We start from the raw sequence: 20,763 nt of genomic DNA, 5'->3' as shown, positions 1-20,763 counted from the left end.
ACAACATTTTATTACAAAATTGTTAAAAAAGTAATACAATGCAATATACTACAAAATATAAGATCAGCTATTAAGCTACCTCCTTTATTTTACTTAGCTATAAAGAAACACCTGGCTATCAGTCACTGAGTTTCAACAAAACCATTAAATACGCAGAAACATTCCACAACTTTTTCTTCTTTCTCTAAACCGAGCTGTAGCAGCCCTTGGCTACTACTGACATTAAAAATAGGGGTCTCCCTACAAAGAACCACATCACCTATACACAATTCTGTACACATTTTTATACTGAAGCTAACAATGAGCTGCACTTGAGTTCACATTCTTAGCAAAATATTGGATTTTGAGCATAAATCTTTACAGCAGGACATTCATTTATTCCTCATCCTCATCTTCCTCCTCCTCTTCATCATCTTCCTCCTCCTCCTCTTCCTCTTCTGGTTCTGCTTTCTTCTTAGATCCTGCAGGCCTACCTGGGCCCTTTTTTCCTGCGTCACTCTTGCTCTTGGCACGATACGCTGCAATATCCTGCAAGAAAAATGCTGTTTAGTTGCTGGCAACACAACTCTGAAGACAAATCTGTACAGCTTCAATAACTCAGTGCTACTATACTGTGCAGATCAAATACAGCGTGCGCAGAGCCGCAGAGTTTCAGCCTTGGGACCTTCATGCTTACACTTTTTGGCAAGAAAATGCACGATGCAGTTTTAAGAGTTTTGTGACCGCAGTGGCCTGGAGTATGACTGTGTTTTTTTCAAGCAGGTGCCCTGCTTTCTGGAAGTAAAGCATCTTATTGGCGAAATCTCTAGACACGCAAAAACCACATCCAGGTTCAGTGTCAGGGCCCCACACCTCCCACGCCACACCTTTCTGTGTCTTCTGAAGCCCAGCAAAGGTCAACACGAACATTTAAAATTATGAACCATATAGTGGTTTCAGTGGAAAAAAAACCAAAACCCAAACAAGTCACACATTTACAGTGACATCTACAAGTTTAACCAGTCTTTTATCACTTTCACTCTACCTTTTCGTATTTCTCCTTTAGTTTTGCAGCCTTCTGTTCATATGGCTGTTTATCTTTGGCCGACTGTTCAGACCACATTTCTCCCAACTTCTTTGCCGTATCTCCAATAGACAAGCCAGGATGATCGTTTTTGATTTTTGGACGGTGTTCAGAGCAGAAAAGGAAGAACGCAGATCTAAAATGAAAGACTGATTAAGATTTAAGCGTCAGAGTATTTGAAGTAATGCTTTTTGGGGGGGCACAGAAACACTCACGGTGGCCTTTTAGGAGCGTTGGGGTCCTTTTTCTTTCCCTTCTTCTCGCCTTTGGGAGGAACGTAGTTTTTCATCTCTCTGTCATAACGAGCCTTGTCTCCTTTGGCCATTTCTTCAAACTTTCCTTTTTCCTTGCTGGACATGGTCTGCGGAGGCAGGGAGGGGGGAGGAGAGCCCGCATCAGCTGAAGCCCCGCCGAGGCCTCAGCGGCCGCAGCCGGGGCCCTGCTCCCAGCAGCCCGCCGCAGGGGCGGGGGCCGGCCCGGCGGGCCCGGCCCGGCGCGGCTCCGCTCACCTTCCACCGCTCCGAGCACTTCCGCGAGAACTCGGCGAAGTTGACGGAGGAGTCCGGGTGCTTCTTCTTGTGCTCCTCCCGGCAGGTCTGCACGAAGTAGGCGTAGGAGGACATCTTGCCCCGCGGCTTGTTGGGGTCGCCTTTACCCATGGCGAGGTCGGCGGCGGGTCCCTGCGGCGGGCGTGGGGGGGGGGGGGGGGGGGAAAGGGGGCGGTGAGGGCGGGCCGCGGAGCGCAGCCATGGCCGGGCGGGGCCGCGCCTCAGCCCGCTCCCGCCTTCCCGCCCGACCCGCCGCCGCCTCAGCGCTCCCCGCCGGGGCCGCCCTCCCCACCCGCCCGGCGGGGGGTCCCCCCCTCAGAGACCGACGACGGCGCCCCCCCCCTCCCCCCCCCCCCGCTCCTTCCCGCCCTCCCGCGGCCTTGCCTGGCGGCGGCGGCGACAACACAACCCTGCTTCCCTCCGCTGCTGCTGCTGCCGGCGAATGGAGCCCGGCGGCGCACTTACAGCCTCTTGTTTTCCACAGCCCTACCCGCCACACCAACTTGGCCCGCCGGCCCGCCCCCCGCCGCAGCCCATTGGCTGCCGCCCCCGTTCAAACTGCCTGCGTCCCCGCCCCCCGCACCCAGCGCCGCCGGGGATTCGCTGCCTGCCGCTCTGACTTCACCAAGCGGAGCGGCGCGTCCCTCCGCGCCCCCCCCGCCTTCGCCGCTCGTTAGCGCTCATACTCGTTAGAACCGGTTGGGGTGAGGAGAGCGGCTTGGGGCGGAGGGGGGGAGAGGCGGGACTAAAAGCGCTTGGGCGGTGATTGGGGGAGAGGGACGGTTTTAAAAAACCGCGGGGCCCCCCGCCATTGGCCGCCGGGGACGGCGCGCGTTTTGATTGGGCGGAGCGGCATGCTGTAGCGTGGTTTAAAAATACAAAGGGAGGGAGGAGGGCGCTCGGGCGGGCGAAATCAGACGAACCGGGGGCAGCGGCCGGGGGTGGCGGCCGGTGCCCGCCGCCCGCGTTCGCCGCCGCCGCCGCCGCCGCCGCCGTCGTCCCCTAGGGCTTTACCGAGCGACCGCCAGCATCGGTTTGGGGCTAAAACCCGACCTTTCCGTACAATGATTCAGTCAGTTTTGTTGTGATTTGGCACTCCAGAGGCTCCCCCATGCCGGATCTCCACAGAGCATGGAATGAGCAGGCAGTCCTTCAAGGTCATTGTATTTTTCCTAATTGTCTTTCCTTCCGAGGAGGATGTGTCCACACAGTTCGCGAATACGGCGGTAAATGCCTCCTTCATCCCTGTTTCATTTTAAGCTTTATGCATTTGCCCGAACTGCAGCCTGAAAGGACATAATGCAAACTGGAAAAAGTTAGTGAAAATCTCTGAAGATGATAGAAATCTTCTCTGGAGAAGATTCCAGGTGACCATGAGGAGCATTGACAGGGCAAGGCAGTGCCTTCCCTTCGCGGCCTTCCAGTCCCTGCAGCAGCCGACGGGAGAGCTGAGGAGGGACAATTGGTCAGGGCCTGTTGCGATAGCACAAGGGGTAATGGCTTTAAACTAAACGAGAGAAGATTTAGACTAGATATTCGGAAGAAATTCTCTCCTGTGGGGGCGGTGAGCCCCTGGCGCAGGGTGCCCCGAGAAGCTGTGGCTGCCCCATCCCTGGAGGGGTTCAAGGCCGGGTTGGACGGGGCTGGGAGCGACCTGGGCTGGGGGGAGGTGGCCCTGCCCGGGGCAGGGGGGGGACTGGATGGTCTTTAAAGGTCCCTTCCAACCTGAACCATTCTGTGATTCTATGTCAAAGCGTCTCAGAAGCCAATTATCCGAATTCTTATATCAGCTAACTTCTGTGGCTATTCCTTGTGATAGCGTTTAACCTACAAACAAAGCTTACACTTACCTTCTAAAATAAACATTTACACAGGGGATACTCCATGTTCCAGTTTTGGCTTTTTATTACTGTCAACCATTCCACGACTTCTTGGTAGCAAGTTCACGTTCTGTGGTACTGAATTGTGTGAAGGCCTAAGGGGTGTTCAGCCTGGAGAAGAGGAGGCCGAGGGGAGACCTTCTCGCTCTCTACAGCTCCCTGACAGGAGGGGGCAGCGAGGGGGGGTCGGGCTCTGCTCCCAAGGGAGAGGCGATGGGACAAGAGGGAACGGCCTCAAGTTGTGCCAGGGGAGGGTTAGGTTGGAGATCAGGAGAAATGTCTTCACGGAAAGGGTTGTCGGGCATTGGAACAGGCTGCCCGGGGATGTGGTAGAATCACCATCCCTGAGGGTATTTAAAAGATGTGTAGCTGTGGTGCTGAGGGACATGGTTTAGTGGTGGCTTTGGCAGTGTTGGGTTAACAGTCGGGCTTGGTGATCTTAAAGGTCTTTTCCAATCTAAATGATTCTATGTTTTAATTTGTTGTGTAGCTTTAGAAATGTCTTTACGTCATATGTTTCTTGGAAAGCACTGTTTTGTTGGGTGAATTAAGCTGCCAGGTGGTTACTCGTTCACTTTGTGGTAAACCACCTGTATGTGACAGTTTCTTGTGGAGTGTTTTCTAGTTAATAAAGTAGTTTTGTAACAGATGGTAGAATTTTACAATACTAGTGTGTACTAAATGGATCATAGTACAGCCGTTGGTATCTCTGGTGTAAAACCATTCCTGGTCCCCCAGGCTTACCTAGAGCTCTCCGTATCACACTATTCAAACATATACATAGGTACCTTCTGCATTGTTTACAGCTGTATAAAAATATAGGTTAGCGCCATCAAAACCAGTTTTAATTCTGAATCCTGGCCAGTGCAGTTGAAAGAACAATGAAGTGGTCCGGTAGTCTTCAGGAAACGTCGTCTTCTCAATGTCAATGCTTCTAAAATAGCAAGTCATGACCTCTGGGAGTCTGTCACCGAAAAGTTGTCAGGGTGGCTACAGGCACCAGAAATTACTTTTAGCAGTTGAAAGGAGAGAAGAATTCTGTGCATTTTACCTTTCCAAATCCATTCTATGTCAGTTCTTGAACAACAACAACAACAAAAGCTTTATATAAGTTTATTATTAACATATTTTTACTCTTCCTTTTAACATTAATACAGCCAGTTCACGGAAAAAGCTTTGGAACAGTCTTTGGAAATTATGGGATATAACTGCAGTGAGACTTCCTCTGTTGCATCTGTTTTCATATCTGCTCTAAGAATATGAAGAAAATGATTGTGGAAAAGCAGGTAGGGTGAGAAAGAGTAATTATGGCTATGGGAAAAATGAGAGCTGCCTTTCAAATGATTTAATCAAATGTTTTAAGAAAGAAATTAGGCTCTTTGTTCTTTTAAAGATATTCTTTTTCTAGGTTCTCTTCTCTTAAAAAAAAAATTCTTGTACAATTAAATGTATACATATAGGGTTATGTCATGCAACATAGGGCAGCATAAGAAACCAAACAGTTGTAGTCTTCAACATCTGTCTGTCCTCCAACAAGGAAGGCAGTATTGAAAATTTTCCACACTTGAACATGATACTGGCAGCTTTCCACCGCAGCGCCGATGCTGGAAGCTCCACGCAAGAATGCCGATGTTAGAAACTTGTCAGTCCCAAAGCCGTGCCTCCTCCCAGCGCCCTCACGCCTGGAAAAGCGCTTCTCTCTGCGCCGGGTGCCACAATAAGCTGTCACCGTTTTTTCATTGCGCCACACTGTTCCTTTTCAGACAAAACCACAAATTCTGTCTCGAGAGAGATTCAGTCACTGTTATTCTCCTAAAGCAGTGATCTATGCAGTAGTGACTTCGGTCGGTCCGTGTGGTTAATTTATTAACCACATGTGGATGACAGTTGTGGGGAAGAAGCATAAACTCCAGGACTCGAAGCTTACTTCTGCTTGAATAATTCAGCTCATGAAATGACTGTTAAGTTTTATAGCTCCCTGGCTTTAAGCCCTTTTGAGTTTCTAATCTGCACCACAATTACAATTTTTGGCCCTATTGTTAACTTCACTTAATCTTCCGTAAACTGCGTGTGAGGGGAGATATGCAATGACTATAATATGACTAGAAACGCTGGAGAGAGGGAAAAGACCAGGCGGGTGAGACCAAGTTGAGAAATGGATTTGAAGAAAACTATGTCACAGACAACAAAACTGTGTGATAGGAGTGGTAATACTTTACATCATACTGTATCTCTTGGCTTCTGTGGGCAGCTTCTACAGCTTTGCTGGATACTGGTGTCAGCGTGGACAAAGCCAGGGAAGAAAATAACAAAGACCTTTTATTTGAATTAACGTTTCCATCGGCGGATCCATTGCAACAGATACTGTTCATCTGAGGAAATTGCCAACTACAGTTGCATGACCTTAACTCTGACCAAACTTTCATTCTGGTGTAAGTGTATTATATGGTGACACTGTCAGTTTCAATTGAGTCAGTCGGATGAAGAAGCTGTGCTGTCTCTCCCCAGAGACTCTGCTATTACCCAGAGTCCTGTATGGAATATGCCTTAATGTAGCCTTAATGGCAATAAACTTCTGCTTTGGAAAGTGATCGTTCTTGATTGATTACTGATGAAAGGGTCTCTCTTATGGACTGAGAAGTCAGTGTTTACTGCATGAATAACGAAAGCGAGTAACAGCTGCTCTCAATTTTAATGTCACCTAACTTCACTAATAGTAACACAAAGTGTTGAAAGAAAAAGCAAATCTAGCTTTAATCAGCAATTTTTTTGTTTCAGAAGATTAAAATCCACGACACAAAAAGCATTTAAATAGGTCACTGCTTTAAAAAGCCCCTTTTAATGTGAGTTACGAAGTCTACAGACAGCAACTATGTTTTTTGGCCTATTTCATGTGAGCATCTCATACTAGATAGATGGTAGGAGCTTTAGGATGAAAAGCAAAAACCAGACCTAGGCTATCACTTACCTAAATTCAACACAAAACTTATTTTACTGTAGCATTCCAGTTACAAGCAGTTACTTTCTTTGTGCTTTGATAAAAACACATATAACTGCAGCTGCCCAAAAGTTCACAAAACTCGTATTTCTGTCATTATCTTAAAAAATTGCATTTAAGAGAATATATTAGAACTTTTCCCATTTTTTTCTGTTGTTGTATAACATGCAAATAATACGTATTTTGTAAAAATGAAATCTATTTACCCTTTAAACATTACAGTTTTATTATATAGGCTATTGTAAAGCCTGCGTAACCAGTTAAGCAGCTCGCAGGCAAACAGTGGCCGTGTTACACCAGGCTGGTTTGGTCTGAAAGCTCAGGAACTTGTTTTGACTTTGTGCTGCGTACCAGGTACCTAAAACAGCCTACATGCGACACTAGCCGGGACAGCTGTGGAGCAGAGACTGAATTGCAGTAGTCATATGACAGAAAATAAATACAACAAATCTCTCCTGGTACTAATGCAGGTAATACTAGGAACACCGGCTGTTCCTGGTCACAATTATTGTTAACTGAACTTTTTCAGTCTTAATTTGACAAGAACTTTTCTTGCATTGGCTTTACAAGTTTTTTTTTTTAGATATATATTTTTACTTTTCTATTCCTAGACCTTGCTTTCACTTACTTTCTTATTTACATTCAAAGTAATACTCATGTAACGTTTTCCCCTTGAGATCTTAATAGACCTCCTTTGTATTTTGCTATACTATTAATCCCTTTTTACAGGTAGGAGAAGAAAGCAGTAATTTGCCTTTGTTCATCCACTAGTTTCACAGGCAGTTTAGAGGCTTAAAAATGTGGATGGCTGTAATTTACACTATGAAATGGGTTTAAATGGGTAAAAAAAAAGTTCCTCTCCTTCTGTCCTCACCCCCCAAACTCTTCCAACCTTGGCAGACATTGGTACTTTACCTGAAACGTATACACAACTTAAAGAAATAAAATGTAATTACTAATACAAATGTTGTGTCATTTGGGAATTGGAGAACATAGCTCCAGGATGGTTTTTCTTTTTTACTTCTGAGCAGTTGGACAAAGGGTAGGACTGTGTCCAGCCCTGGAGGTGTGACATCCAGCGAGCAGATCCGAAGAGGCTGTAGTCACAGTCTGGCTCCCGAATAGTCCAAGCAGCCACGTGAGGTTAGCTGCCGGTGCTCACCGCTGCCAAAATGAGGTATGTGTCAACCCATGGTGACTTAAGAATGCTGAAACTTCTTCGGAACAAACCAGAATGTTCTGTTTCTACCTTGTCCGATATGAGGGACTGTTTTCTTCTGCGGTCGTGAGGGCTAGAAACTTAAAAACAAGCTGAACCGGGCAGTGGAAGCTGTTTCCTATGTAATTGCAGCTCTGAAATCTCTTAGGCAAGAGAAAGAATAGGGTGAGTTGGCAAAGCTGTGTGCCACAGGCTGCGTGAGGAAGGAGGAACCGCGCCCTCCTCTCTCCCAGCGCCAGAAGAGAGAAGCGGGTTTGGCTGGTACCAGCCTGGTTCCTGGTAGACCCTGTGATAGCTGTCAAGCCGTTGGCCCTGGGTCCAGGCACTGGAAGAACTTACATGAACGTCAGTGCGTCTCACTAAACTTAAACGGGTCTCGAGTTTTGGTCATGTGGGGTACATCCTCTGCTGTTGCTAATGTAGATGTTGTCATAGTAGAATTATTAATTTCCCCTCTTATTTCTGGCAAGTAGTACTGTGATATGTGTCATACAAATGATCATAGGATACACAGGTAATCTGCTGAGACTAGAAAGTAAATGCTCAGGAAATTTTTTTTCATTGTTGATTCATCAGTCTCATTTTTAGTCATGGATCCTGTGGGATTTTCCAGCAACTGATGATATAAAAGTATAGTTTCTCTAAAAGATCCCCTTGTATACTCTACTCTATACTGTTAAACATTTTACAGTAACAAGGAAGGTTGTTTCAGAGATCTTATACTACTAGAAAATCTGTCTGTCTATAATAGCAGTCAAAAGCCAACACTTCTACTCCACAGCCCCAACTCTTGTGGGGAAAAAAAAAAAACTCTTAAGGAAGTTTGATAATAAACCCTTGGGTGTATGGTTAATCCTCAGTATTTAGTGTGACCATGTGTGAAGTTAAGACGAAGCTGTCCCTAAGCCCTGGCAGGGATAAACGCCTACAAATGAAAAAGAAATAGGGAGCGGCACAGTCGAGCATTTGAAGAAATAAACAAGGAAATGTCAAGAGAAGTTATTCCATCTCAAAGAAAGGCCGGCTTATTCAAAGCTAATGAGAAGCTAAAGTGCAGCCCAAAACATGACTTTTCCAGTTTTTAAAAGCTGAAAAAAAGAATCTTTAAAACCTGTAAGAGAGAAACCTTTAAGAGAGAAACTGTCTTGATAAATACGCTCCAATTCGTAGGCTCAATCATGTTGTGCAATTTTTATGTTGCTGCATTTTATACTAATAATTAGCATTTATGTTGTTAAATGATTGTAATATGTACAAATATTAAAAGCATAAACCCCCCATTCTCCTTTTCCGGTAGTTAAAAATTTACTTTGTAAAGATATGATTCATTTTGGAACAGACTTTCATGATGCAACTAGAAACACACAATCAAAGAAGTTAAAGTTCTTTTGGAGGTGAAAGATCTGTATTATTATTTTCCAAATTCTGAAATAATTTACAAGATCATGTCAAAGCATGTAAAATCCTGTTCCAGCAATCAGTTCTGGAGAGAGGTAAAGATCTTTTTGTGCCTGTGGACAGCTGTAATAGCGGAATCAGGTCTCATCTCCAGTGTTTACAATCTTAATAAATATTAACAACCAAACAGTTAAAAAAAACCCTTCTAAAACCGTATCTGTTTAAAAACCATAATGTTGAAACTGGAGGGTGGGGGTCTCTTTTTCTGTTCTGTGCTTTAGGATTTGTCCTTGAGCGGATTTCAAGCTTGCCTTTGCAACTGTAAAGGCTGGGAGCTTTATCCACGTGAAAGCTGAGCCTCTCGCGTTACCTTTCAAGTAAGGGAACTGGGGCCTGAGGAGCATTAAAGATGAATGGCAATATCTAACGAAGAAGCAGCGCTTTTGATCAGCTGCCGTGTATCGAATGGACGATAGGAGCCGGTACTACCCAAACGTAGGAACCCTGATACAGGCTGCCGAGTGGCCACTTTTTGTGAAAAAAAAAAAAAAAAAAAAAAAAAGCGAAACATTTCATCTGATCCTTTTCTCATAATATTTCTCAGTTAAGGGTTTATTGTCAAGTAACATCAGCAAAACCCAACTGCAGTTCTAAGCGATTGTTATACTTGCGTTTGTTGGAGCATAAGCCTATGTCTTTCACCCAGAATAAGCTCTGCGGGAAGTCAGGAAAACATTGAAACCCCAAAACCACATGTAATTTTACTCATTTTATGTTTATAAAAAATATCTGTATTAGTATCCGACTCTATTTTATTTTTACTGACAGAATCCAAATACCTTTTAAAGACCTTCTGGACAATGCGTTCTGGACTTGCCTGGAGGAAGCATTCACCCGCTCCCAAGGGGCACTTAGAACCTGCCGTTAACTTCAGCGTGAGCTAGGTCAGACCTGGAGGTGCTCGTACCTGCCCTGCCACGACGAGGGCACTGGGAGAGGCTTCAGAGTCGCTGAACTTTCCCATTTTCCTTTCTGTAAAAGGAATCCGTACCAGAAGAGGATGTGGTGGTGTAAAGGAGCACTGCAGTTCCTAGCACCCTCTGACTGCAGAGATGGTGTAGTATGCGCTATTCAAAGCAAAAAGCAAGTGATTAAAGATAGTGTCAAGTCTGAATTTCTATAAGCAGAAAACAGTGGATCACAAAGCATAAGACTGTAGCAAAGCGTATATGGTGCTTTTCATGGTATCAAGAGTGCACTTGAGACCAGCAAAATGTGCTGAAAAGATATGAAAGTGTTTCTCTTACTAACAAAAAAGCTGAGCAAGCTTTTTATGTCTTTTCAAGGGATTAAAAAGTAACTCTTAAGCAATATACTACAATATACTACTGCCTGTTACTCACAGCTAAATGCGGATTGCATTACTGAAGAAAACCCCTGGGGGTGGCACTTTTTCACTCTGCTCCAGATAGCTGCATTACGTTTCAGAAAAGCACTAACGATGATTTTGCGGGATCTCTTTCTAATGCCGAGATCTAATACAATATGAAACAAAGTATTAATGGAAGACCCTGGAGGGACAAACGATGGGCAAAATGGTGGCTGTGAGGGGAGCAGGCGGACGCAGGCGTCTGACTTGGGCTTGTGAGGAGGATCGGGGTGTGGGGACCCGGGGTTCCTCCTGCGAGGCGGGAGGCCGGCGTCTCCGCTTGCTTCTGCGCAGTTGTGTTTGAGGTATCGTCCTTACGCCGCGTTTACTGCTCCTGTATCAACCAAAAGTCAGTGTCAAACTTCATCTTTTATCTCCCTCAACAAGCAATTTATCATGTACATTCCACAAAGAAATCTACAGTTTCTGAACCAGCGTTTCTGTATTTTTGCACGTAAGAACGAAGCCTTCGAAAAGAAGGTCCTGTGATGCCGCCTGTACCGAATAGCTGATTGCGATGGTGAATTGGCACAAACCACGAAGGGGCATGTATTACAAACCTTTAAAGCTTTTACAGTCCACAGGCTTATCAGTTTTAATCCCGTAACACCTAGATTATTCTTAAAATACAATGTTTATTTTTGGACCCTGTTTACTGTTTTAAATCTTTTAATAAAAGCCTGTGTTACATAAGCTCTTTCATACACCCCTAGTTTCCATTGTACAAGGCAGAACGCTTAAAAAAGGAACACTGCTTTCAGCTGGATTACTCAAGAGACCTGGAAATACCAGGTTTGCACCAATATCACTATTTTGGTTAAAGGTATGATTTTTTTCCCTTCCTATATTACTTGACTCGTATACAATGTTTACATGTGCTGACAGGGATGAAGTTTTGTCATAAAATTAACTATCCAAAATTACATTTTAACTATCCTAGCGTGAAACATATAAAGAAGTTAAAAAAATACAGTTTGCAGGTAAGTCCCAATATTCCTGTGCTTTGGGCTCTATGCTTCAACACATTCGGACCATAAACTGGAGGCAGAGCAACAAGCAGCAGCATGGTTAGTCGGTGCTGGAGTGGGAAGGAAAAATCAGAGACGGGAAAATCAGAGAAAGGAGAGCATGATGAAAAGAATGGGGCTTGTTTCTGATAAGGGAGGAGAGATTTGGTCATTGGTCTTTCTCACAGCCAGTTGCTCTTTTGTCAAAAACACCAGGGTGCGTGGTGGAGTTTGTGGAATTCATAATGTGTTTTAAAGGAAACTATTTTTCATTGAAATAGTTATAATCCAATAAGAAAGAAAATGTATATTTCCTGTGAAAAATGTACACCAATATTTTTCCTCATTATTCCATTTCCTAACAGGATAATTTCAGGTGCTGCACACAAGCGCAGTAACATACACTTTGATTTCAGATGAGTGGTACCTGTTGGGGAAGGGAATAGCGGTCCCCAGTTAAGCCCTATCACGTGAAGATGGACACACAGTGCCAAGCCGCATTTCCTTCCCGAGATGAATTACTAATAACACGTCTGCAGTGTGCCTGCAGTATATCCAAGGTGATGTGTCCGATTATCATCCTTCTCTCTCCAATTACAAAGCACGTCACTCCAAAGCTAGTAGGAGCTGGGACAGATGGCATCTCGGGGAGGCACAAGCTGCTCCGCTCCCCCCTGCGCCTGGCCCGCCTCGGCGCCCCCGCGTCCTGCTGACTTCGGAGGAGCCTGGCAGCTGCGAATTCGGGCACACTTTTCAAGATGCTGCTGTCCCGCTCCTCCTCTGTGCCGCTTACAAGTCACCAATGCTGTGGCTTTGGCACCCATCAGGGCTGCAGACTACTGCTGCCTTCCCTACCACCCGGCTCTGCTTGGAGCACGGCCTGTAAGCGCTAGTGAAGTCTCACGTACGGAGTCACTGGTTCGGAGCTGACATTTCCTTTGAAATGATTTAGAATTGTAGAATGGTTTGGGTTGGAAGGGACCTTGAAGGTCATCCAGTGCCACCCCCTGCCCTGGGCAGGGCCACCTCCCCCCAGCCCAGGTCGCTCCCAGCCCCGTCCAACCCGGCCTTGAACACCTCCAGGGATGGGGCAGCCACAGCTTCTCGGGGCACCCTGCGCCAGGGGCTCACCGGCCTCACAGGCAAAGATTTCTTCCCAATCTCTCATCCAAATCTCCCCTTTTCACGTTGAGCTCCTCACCCCCCAGCACCCCCGCGTCCTTCTCGGCAGGGCCGCTCTCCATCCCTTCACCCCCCAGCCCGTATCGCCACCGGAGCTTGCCCCCACCCAGACATCTCACATAACGTGAAACAAAATATTCACCCGAGACCCCGGAGGGACAAACGATGGGCAAAAACGCTGGCTGTGAGGGGAGCAGGCTGCCGCGGGCGGCTGACTTGGGCTTGTGAGGAGGAGCGGGGTGTGGGGGCGGCGGGGGTTCCTCTTGTGAGGCGGGACGGCGGGGGGAGAGAGGGCGGAGAGGCGGGATGGCGGGGGGGAGAGCGGGGAGGAGCTGCGGGATGGCGGCGGGGAGAGCGGGGAGGAGCTGCGGGATGGCGGCGGGGAGAGAGGCGGGGAGGGCGGTGTGATGGCGGCTCCTCCGCGCTGCAGGGCGGGAGGTGTAGTCCTGGAAGGGACTGCATTTCCCGGGGAGCCCCGCGGCGGCGGGCCGGTTGCCGTTGTTGCATAGGAAACAGCTGAAGAGTCTCCACATGACAGGGGGGGAAGGAGGAGGAGGAGGAAGTGTGGAGACCCGCGGGCCGCCGCCGCCGCCGAGGGGAGCGATCCCGCCGCCCGCTCCTTCCCGCCGGCCATGAACGGCTTCGCCCCCGAGGAGGTGGCGGACCCCGTCGCCGCCACGGCGGGCAACGCGGGCTCGGCCGTGGAAGTGCCACCGCCGCCTCCTCCTCCTCCTCCTCCTCTTCCTCCTCCTCCTCCTCCTCCTCCTCCCGCTCCGCCGGGCGGCCCCGGGGCCGGTCAGCTGTGCTGCTTGCGTGAGGAGGGCGAACGCTGCGGCCGGGCCGCCGGTAACGCCAGCTTCAGCAAGAGGATCCAAAAAAGCATTTCGCAGAAGAAGGTGAAGATCGAGCTGGATAAAAGCGTAAGTGTGTGTGTTTGTGTGTAAGGGGGAAACAGGGGGGGTGGAGAAGCTCAACCCACACATGGCTCCCGGGATCGGGCTGCTCCGCCTCATGGTGCGGCGGCCCCTTCCCGCCCGGCGGCCATAGGGCGGGAAGACACCGGGAGACGCTGTGGTGGGACCGGGAGAGGACGAGACAGCGGGAAACCCTCTGGTGGGAGCGGGGCTGGGGCAAGACACCGGGAAACCCTCCGGTGGGACCGGCACAGGGCAAGCGCCCCGCCGAAACTTCGTTTCGGCGGGGCGCTTGCCCTGTGCCGGTCCCACCGGAGGGTTTCGAGTCGCTGAGGTGAAACATCTTCCGATAATGTCTGTCTCTCCCTCAGGCGAGGCACCTCTATATCTGCGACTTCCACAAAAACTTAATCCAGAGCGTGAGGAACCGGAGGAAGAGGAAAGGCAGCGACGACGATGGCGACTCGCCAGTGCAAGACGTCGACACTCCGGAGGTAGCGAAACACCTTGTGTTTGGGTGTTTGGGTTTTTTTTTTTCTTTTTTGGGGGGAGTGTGTTGCTTTGTTATGTTTTATTATCCTAATGGTGTTAAGTTGCTTCTGCGGTTTTCTGCTCTCGGTGTACTTTGGGGTTTATGAAGGCTCCTGACTCACTCTGTTCTGAGCATAACAAAAACTGAGTTTTACGCTGTGTTTTCTGTATTGATTGTGCGGAGTTGAACGAATAAATGTGTCTTGCCTGGAGAAGAGAAGGCTCCGGGGAGACCTCAGAGCCCCTTCCAGTGCCTAAAGGGGCTCCGGGAGAGCTGAGGAGGGACTGTGGATCGGGGAGGGCAGCCGCAGGACAAGGAAGAACAGTTTTGCACTGAAAGAGGGGAGATTGAGATGAGATATTAGGGAGAAATTTTTCACCCTGAGGGTGGTGAAACCCTGGCCCGGGGGTGCCCTGAGAGGTGGTGGATGCCCCATCCCTGGAAACATTCCAGGTCAGGCTGGACGGGGCTCTGAGCGGCCCGATCTAATTGAAGATGTCTCTGCTGTGGCAGGGGGGTTGGACTAGGTGACCTTTAAAGGTCCTTTCCCACCTAAACTATTCCGTGGTTCTCTAGATTATTTTTAAGTGCCTGCTAGTTCTTTTGGAAAACTGCTATTTTCAGCTTTCTCCTTCTTAGTGCTTCCTCTCCAGCATCCTCTTAGAAACCTGCTCCTGGCAGGGGGGTTGGACTGGGTGACCTTTAAAGGTCCTTTCCAACCCAAACCATTATGTGATTCTATGAAAAGGTGCTTTGCTACGTATCAGCAAACCCTTGTCTTCTGCAGGAGTTGACAACCTGAAGGGAATTGCACATAGGATATATATAGGATATAAATGCTTCGCTGCCCCATCCCTCCGATCCTTTCCTTCTGTGCTAAATGTGTTGCAGATGGCTCTTGCCGTTACTCCATTGCCTGACTCATGTTAAGCACAGAGATTTTAAGGGTAGTAGCTTTTTGTTTTTACCCCTTGTTGTGGAAAGGGACGTCTGGGGAGCTGCGCTAGAAAGGAGCAAACAGTGGTTTTCTTCCCTGTTTTCTCCACTGCAGACCAGCGAAACCTCACCCATGATACAAGTCAAGTGTGGCTTTCAAACCTTTTGCGTAGCATAGTGGGAGAGACTGTACCTAAGGCTCTCTCTTTCCTGCATGTGCTCTGGGTTATTTCTGCTGCAGCCTGGCTTAGCAGGTGTGCTGTTCACTCTGCTAATTTTGAGCAGAGTCTGTCCTTCCTGCCCAGTCCCTTCTAAGAGGGATTTTTAAAGCATTCTTCAGGAATTCCTCCATAAGCGTTAATTTAATGGCATCCTTATGGTCAGCATCTGCAGATAGCAGCAGCATACGTGATGAAACTTTGTGCAGGAATCCCTGCCTTCAGGCACGTGGCTCCAGCCTGAAGGCTAAGAGGATCCTCTAAGAGGATTTTAGGGGATTGGGAGTAGTTTGATGCTGGGCTGTGTTGTTTGTCTGTGAAATATGTGGGATTGCTTCTTTGAAAGTTCTGTCTAAAGCCAATGTTCTCTGTGGCTTCAGGTAGCTCTCTGGCATAGTGGTAGTCACAGCTCTCCTGCAAGCCTGTTTGGTTTTCTCATGCAAGACTTATAAAACATGTCACAACCGATGGATATCTCTATAACAAGAAAGCAAGCTTTTTTTTTTTTTTTAATGGTATTAACTGCAGGAAAGAAAACTGCCTGGAAAGTATTTTTGAGGAGTTTCAGCTGGCCGTTTGGACAACGGCAGTGTGTTCATCCCACACGATTACTGTATGCCTTAGATGCCCATTGGCTCTTGACCTTCTTTCTTTTCAGTTGCTATCCAGTTTACTAAGGGATAAAAAATATCCTACTTGTGACGACTTGCAAGGCCCTCCCGTTTCCATCTCAGTCATGACCATCATTACCTGTTAGAATTGATTCCGCAGTGCTGGTAGCTTCAGGGACATGGTGGAAAGCTGCCGCTCCTCCTCTGTGTGATGCTCTAGGGTGTGACTTGGGAAGTGGAATTTGTGCCATGTAAACTTCAGAATACCAAAGGATACCCATTCTCCGTCATGCAAGGCGGCATCACATCAAGTTTGGCCAGGTTACCAAGTATGGAGTAGCACTGTTGTTGTTTAAATATTCTGTAGTTGAGGCCGCTAAATGAGTTTAAAGTGGAGCTGAATGCCTTAACCAATCTTTAACACAGTGAGTTTGGAGGATACCGCTGTAATTGCCACTGATCTAGCAAAATTTCTCATTCAGCCTGCCTTCTCAGCTTGCTTTCCCACTCAGTCATCTCATTAAGTGCTCTGACATTGTCAATGAGGGCGGGAGGGTAAGCTGTTGCTGGGAGAATTGACTGGATCAGAGTTCATGGGATTCAAAACTGAGGGAGTATTGGGTTAAGGTTGTGTATCTGTGTCCCTAAGAGGACCTTGTGCAATTCTTTCAACTGTCAACTTGCACTGAAAAATAGTGTCGGACAGCTATGCCCGCGCATGTAACTCCTGCCTTGTGCTTGTGTAGCAGGGATATGTTTGGAGAGGAAGAGCAGCTGCTTTCTTCTCTCGCTTCAAGCCAGCTCTAGACTTTTTCCTGGTTCTAATACATGCTATGTCACTGTGCCGGTGTGCTGTATCTTGTGTGCCACTTGTGTAAAATTTGATGGCTGAAATCACAATATAGGGGCCTCCTTTGAATCAGCATCTTCGTACATGGCAGTCATTACTGGGCTTTGTGTTATCATGCTCAAACTGGGGAACAATGAAAAATCCAGAACTGATTAAAGGACAGTAACAAGTTCCGAATATTGTCCACTGGTAAAGGGAGGCAGTCACGCTCGGTAACAGTGAAATGCTCTCAAACCGATCTGGGCTGTTTTCCTTTGCGCTGGAAGGTGCGGGGTGGAGTTTGTTTTTTGTCAAAATGAGATCTGCTGAGCTGAGGGTCTGCGCTTGTGTATCTGCGAGATTCCGAAAATGTTTTTGGGGGCAAACTATTTATGACTGAATCCTTTTCAGTTACATTAGATTGTTTTTCCCCCTCTTCCCCCCCTTTTCTTCTAGGTTGATTTATATCAGTTACAAGTAAACACACTTCGAAGGTACAAAAGACACTTCAAGCTACAGACCAGACCGGGACTTAACAAAGCACAGCTTGTTGAAGTATGTATGAGTGTTTGTTCCGTAATAGAAAATGCAACTTGCTCTGGCATGTGGGTTTCTATACAATGTGATCCTTGCATAAAGAGCATATGTAATCTGGATTTTATGAGAACAAAAGGGAACTGCTTATCTAGCTTCCTTCATGGGCCACAGCTCCCGAGCCAAGTAAATCAAAAGTAAAAGTTCTTTCCACAGGAGGGACTCTTAACTTCCGAAAGAAGCGTGTGCTGCTTAAAAATACAAAGTGTTGAGTTGGAACAGTGAGATAATCTGTGTGTCCCCGAATGCCACAGAATCGCAGATTTGTAGTCTGCACGTCAGTCCCACCTTCACGCGAGGTCTCCTGCTGACAAGAACTAGAAACTGAGAGGTAGCAGTGGCGTGGCAGCTAGTTACTGCAATTAAAAAAAAAAAAAAAAAAAAAAAAAAAAAGCTAGTTACTGCAAACCTATGGGAAACCTATGTGTTTCTGTATATGTAAGTATGGAAATGTGAAAAGCAGGTTTCTATTGATAATTAATTCTGTTAATTAAAACCACTGGGATCTGCCACCAGAAAAATGGAACTTTATGAAATTAGGTTTTTTCTTATCAATATTTCTCAAAGCGCTGAAGCTGGGTGTGAGTGCAGCTGTGTGTAAGCAGCTTTGCTCCATGGGAGTGTAATTTTAAAGGAATTCTTCTGCGCTGCAGGGATGCAGTTACAGCATGCTGATGTGAATCCGTGGGAGAACTGGTGATCTCCTCTTACGAGGGAGGTACAGCTGCCGTTTTTCCCGTTTGTGCAGTGACACACTCAGTTTTGCTTTGGTGCAGACATTTTGTTGGTCTCTCCCTTAATCTGCGTGGATTAAAGGCAAGGTTCTTAAGTGTGTGGGAGATCTCAAGGCTGAACTGTAAAAGAATAGTGCTGCAGCCGCCACTATGAGTAGGAATTTAAAATCAGTCTTCTGTTTCCTTCTTCTGTGTGAGCAGAGGTAGAGCTAGCTCTTGAATGAGCAGGACTGAGATTTGAAGAAGCACGAGCAGCTTTTGTCCTTCAAAGCTAGCATTTCTAAGGGTCTGCTTTAGGTACATCTCATGAGATGTTTGTGCTATCTTATGCTTCTTACGCTGCTTTGTATGACGTGCAGGTATTGTGAGCAGTTGCTGCAGAACTGCCCTTGTTGGCAGTGCGAGTGATTCCTTGTCACCTTTCCTGGCGTACAGTAGACGCTCCTCGAGCTGGTGCTTACAAGTCTGCTTTAAAGGACCCTGTCAAACTGTTTATCAGGGAATTTTTTGAGGGTGGGGTTTGGAAAGCTTTCGAACTTGCTAATTATGTGAAACATTTCTACATGTACCCTGGGGTAGTTAAATGAGCGGTCCCATTTTTCTCACTTCCTCTTGCTATTTTTAATCTACCAAAGTATTCTGCAAAAAGCCAGAGAATGGGCTTGGGCAGGTATGGCATTTTGAGTGCTTGCTCTTGAAGTTGGTGTTCATTTTGATGAAGGAAAACACTTCTGGAATGACAAAAGTGACTCGAGAACTGTTAAAAGATCATCATGTTTTAGCGGTTAGAGCATGGTGAATTGTCATCATCGATCGCTTTGTTTCAAAGAGCTGGGCATTCAGTTATGATTCTCGAAGATTCTTGTATTGTCTTAGATGTTTCTGTGTACACAGACACACATCCCCCAACCTGAGCCACGAGCAACAGCCTCTGGTTTCTGCACTGCCGCTCTCTTGATATTCTGTTAGTCGTTACTTGCTTTATAGCCCAGCTTTGACCACAGAGGTGCAATGATACTCCTATGCTTGTTTTGAGAATTTTTTTCTTTCCCCCCCACCCCCCTGAAAATTTTCTAGGATTTCATTTAGGGAATGAGGGCACAGCCTGTTAGATTTGGTTCACCGTTCTCAATAAAATGGTTCTTGTTCTACCTTTTTTATGACTATGAAAAACTTTTGAAGAGAGGTGGGTGTTAGTTTCTCTCTTTTTTTTAAGCTTTGTGATCAAGCTTTTAAACTTTGTTTAATGTAGTGAATTTAAATCTGAATCTTCAGTTTCTGTGTATAAGAGTGGTTATTTAATTTCCTTGCGTTCTTCCTTTATAGATAATTGGCTGCCATTTTAGGACAATACCAGTGAATGAAAAGGACACCTTAACGTATTTCATCTACTCGGTGAAGAATGACAAGAACAAAGCAGATCTAAAGATGGATAGTGGGGTTCATTAGACGGAAAAGGTTGGGACTGAGACTCAGGCCGCAAATCAAAAGACTGAGGGTTTTTGTTGATATGCAAAAGCTTTCTTTGTAACTTTTTTTTTTTCCCCCAGAGAGTTTGTCTCTGTTTTATTTTTCATAACCTTGCTGATTTGTTTGAAAACCATCTCTTATGAAACAAATTTCCTCGGCAAAAGTATTTTAAATAAATATCACTGATATTGTTGCTCAAGTGGGTGTGTCTGTAACTTATTTAGTGAGTTACTTGTACCTAATAGTTAAGCTTTGGCTAATTATGTAAGAATATTAAAATATTTTTCAATTAAAGTGTGCCAAGGATATATTTATGAATGTATTTCAAGTTCTCATGATGCAATGCCTAAAAAAAAAAAAAAAAAAGCTGTGGCAGGCTTGGGAATAGTTTTCTTTTTCCTAAGGTAAAAGGCTTTAAATGCCAGTTCCAGTTGTTAGCTGGGCAGAAATGGCTGAATAACGTTTTCTGTTTTCCCCCTTGGAAAGAAGAACTGATGGGGGCTTTGGTTTGTTTATTCATCTTGTCAGTGCTGGGATATGTGCTTCCAAGCACCGCGGCCTTCCTCCTCCGACATTAAAATGGAAAAAAATGCAGCTCTCGAATTTCAAAGCTGTAAGTACAGATGAAAAGCCTGCTGCAGCTTAGTGTGCCGAGAAATCCTTCCACTCGGTGAGAAATCCTTTAGCTGCTGACTTCTGCATTCATCTGCACAGACTGTGGCTAAGAACTTAATTGGAGAATGGAAGACGGAGCCTGTGCCGGGTCAATACGGTGTCTCCTAATAGGCACGCTGGCTCCTTTTCAGGGCGCGCATTGGCTCAGGCCTGTTTAAAAATAACAAACAAACAAAAAAACCAAGCCCAAAACTTATAACGTATGAGAAAAATATCCAGTGATACTTTTGCTTTTAATTGAATATCAGTGAAGTCTGATGTTGAAGATGATATGAGGAATGCCTTCTTGTATTGTCATTTAACTGCTGTGCCAATCTAAGCGTGTGGTGTGTGGAATGTGATTTCTTTCCGCTTTAAGCTGCGCACATAGGTTGAAGAAAAGGCGGAGGGAGAAGAGTTCTCATCTTAAAGCAGAGGAGGACACGGCTTCAGCTTGTTCAGTTAGCATTTGTTGCTACTCTTAACCTTATCAGATGTTCAAAAGCTTTTTCTTAATTGGGGAAAAATGAGAAAGCAGTATTTCTAT

The 20,763-nt window shown here is 46.3% G+C and overlaps 2 protein-coding genes and 1 long non-coding RNA gene across 3 annotated transcripts; 1 reads left to right on the top strand and 2 right to left on the bottom strand.

The window, feature by feature from the left end:
• Positions 1-2,090, bottom strand: HMGB2 (high mobility group box 2). The gene is made up of 5 exons (XM_082482857.1): positions 1,996-2,090; positions 1,573-1,743; positions 1,279-1,424; positions 1,025-1,199; positions 1-528 (listed from the first exon to the last, which is right to left on the bottom strand). The coding sequence occupies exons 2-5, from the start codon at positions 1,720-1,722 to the stop codon at positions 376-378; spliced, it is 624 nt and encodes a 207-aa protein (XP_082338983.1). The 5' UTR covers positions 1,723-1,743; positions 1,996-2,090; the 3' UTR covers positions 1-375.
• Positions 2,091-9,751: 7,661 nt separating this feature from the next.
• On the bottom strand, positions 9,752-13,101 carry LOC309671339. Its single transcript, XR_014269126.1, has 3 exons — positions 12,867-13,101; positions 10,510-10,869; positions 9,752-10,233 (listed from the first exon to the last, which is right to left on the bottom strand). It is a non-coding gene; the product is annotated as an uncharacterized lncRNA (long non-coding RNA).
• A 116-nt stretch (positions 13,102-13,217) lies between these two features.
• SAP30 (Sin3A associated protein 30) lies at positions 13,218-19,761 on the top strand. The gene is made up of 4 exons (XM_082482919.1): positions 13,218-13,644; positions 14,010-14,132; positions 17,221-17,319; positions 19,419-19,761. Exons 1-4 carry the CDS (start codon positions 13,357-13,359, stop codon positions 19,539-19,541), a joined length of 633 nt encoding a protein of 210 aa, XP_082339045.1. The 5' UTR covers positions 13,218-13,356; the 3' UTR covers positions 19,542-19,761.
• The last annotated feature ends 1,002 nt before the right edge of the window (positions 19,762-20,763 follow it).

Source organism: Vanellus vanellus, assembly GCF_965231255.1.
Source record: "Vanellus vanellus genome assembly, chromosome: 4".
Lineage (NCBI taxonomy): Eukaryota > Metazoa > Chordata > Aves > Charadriiformes > Charadriidae > Vanellus > Vanellus vanellus.
Note: the sequence above shows the minus strand (reverse complement) of the source record. Positions and strands in the feature narration are given on the sequence as shown.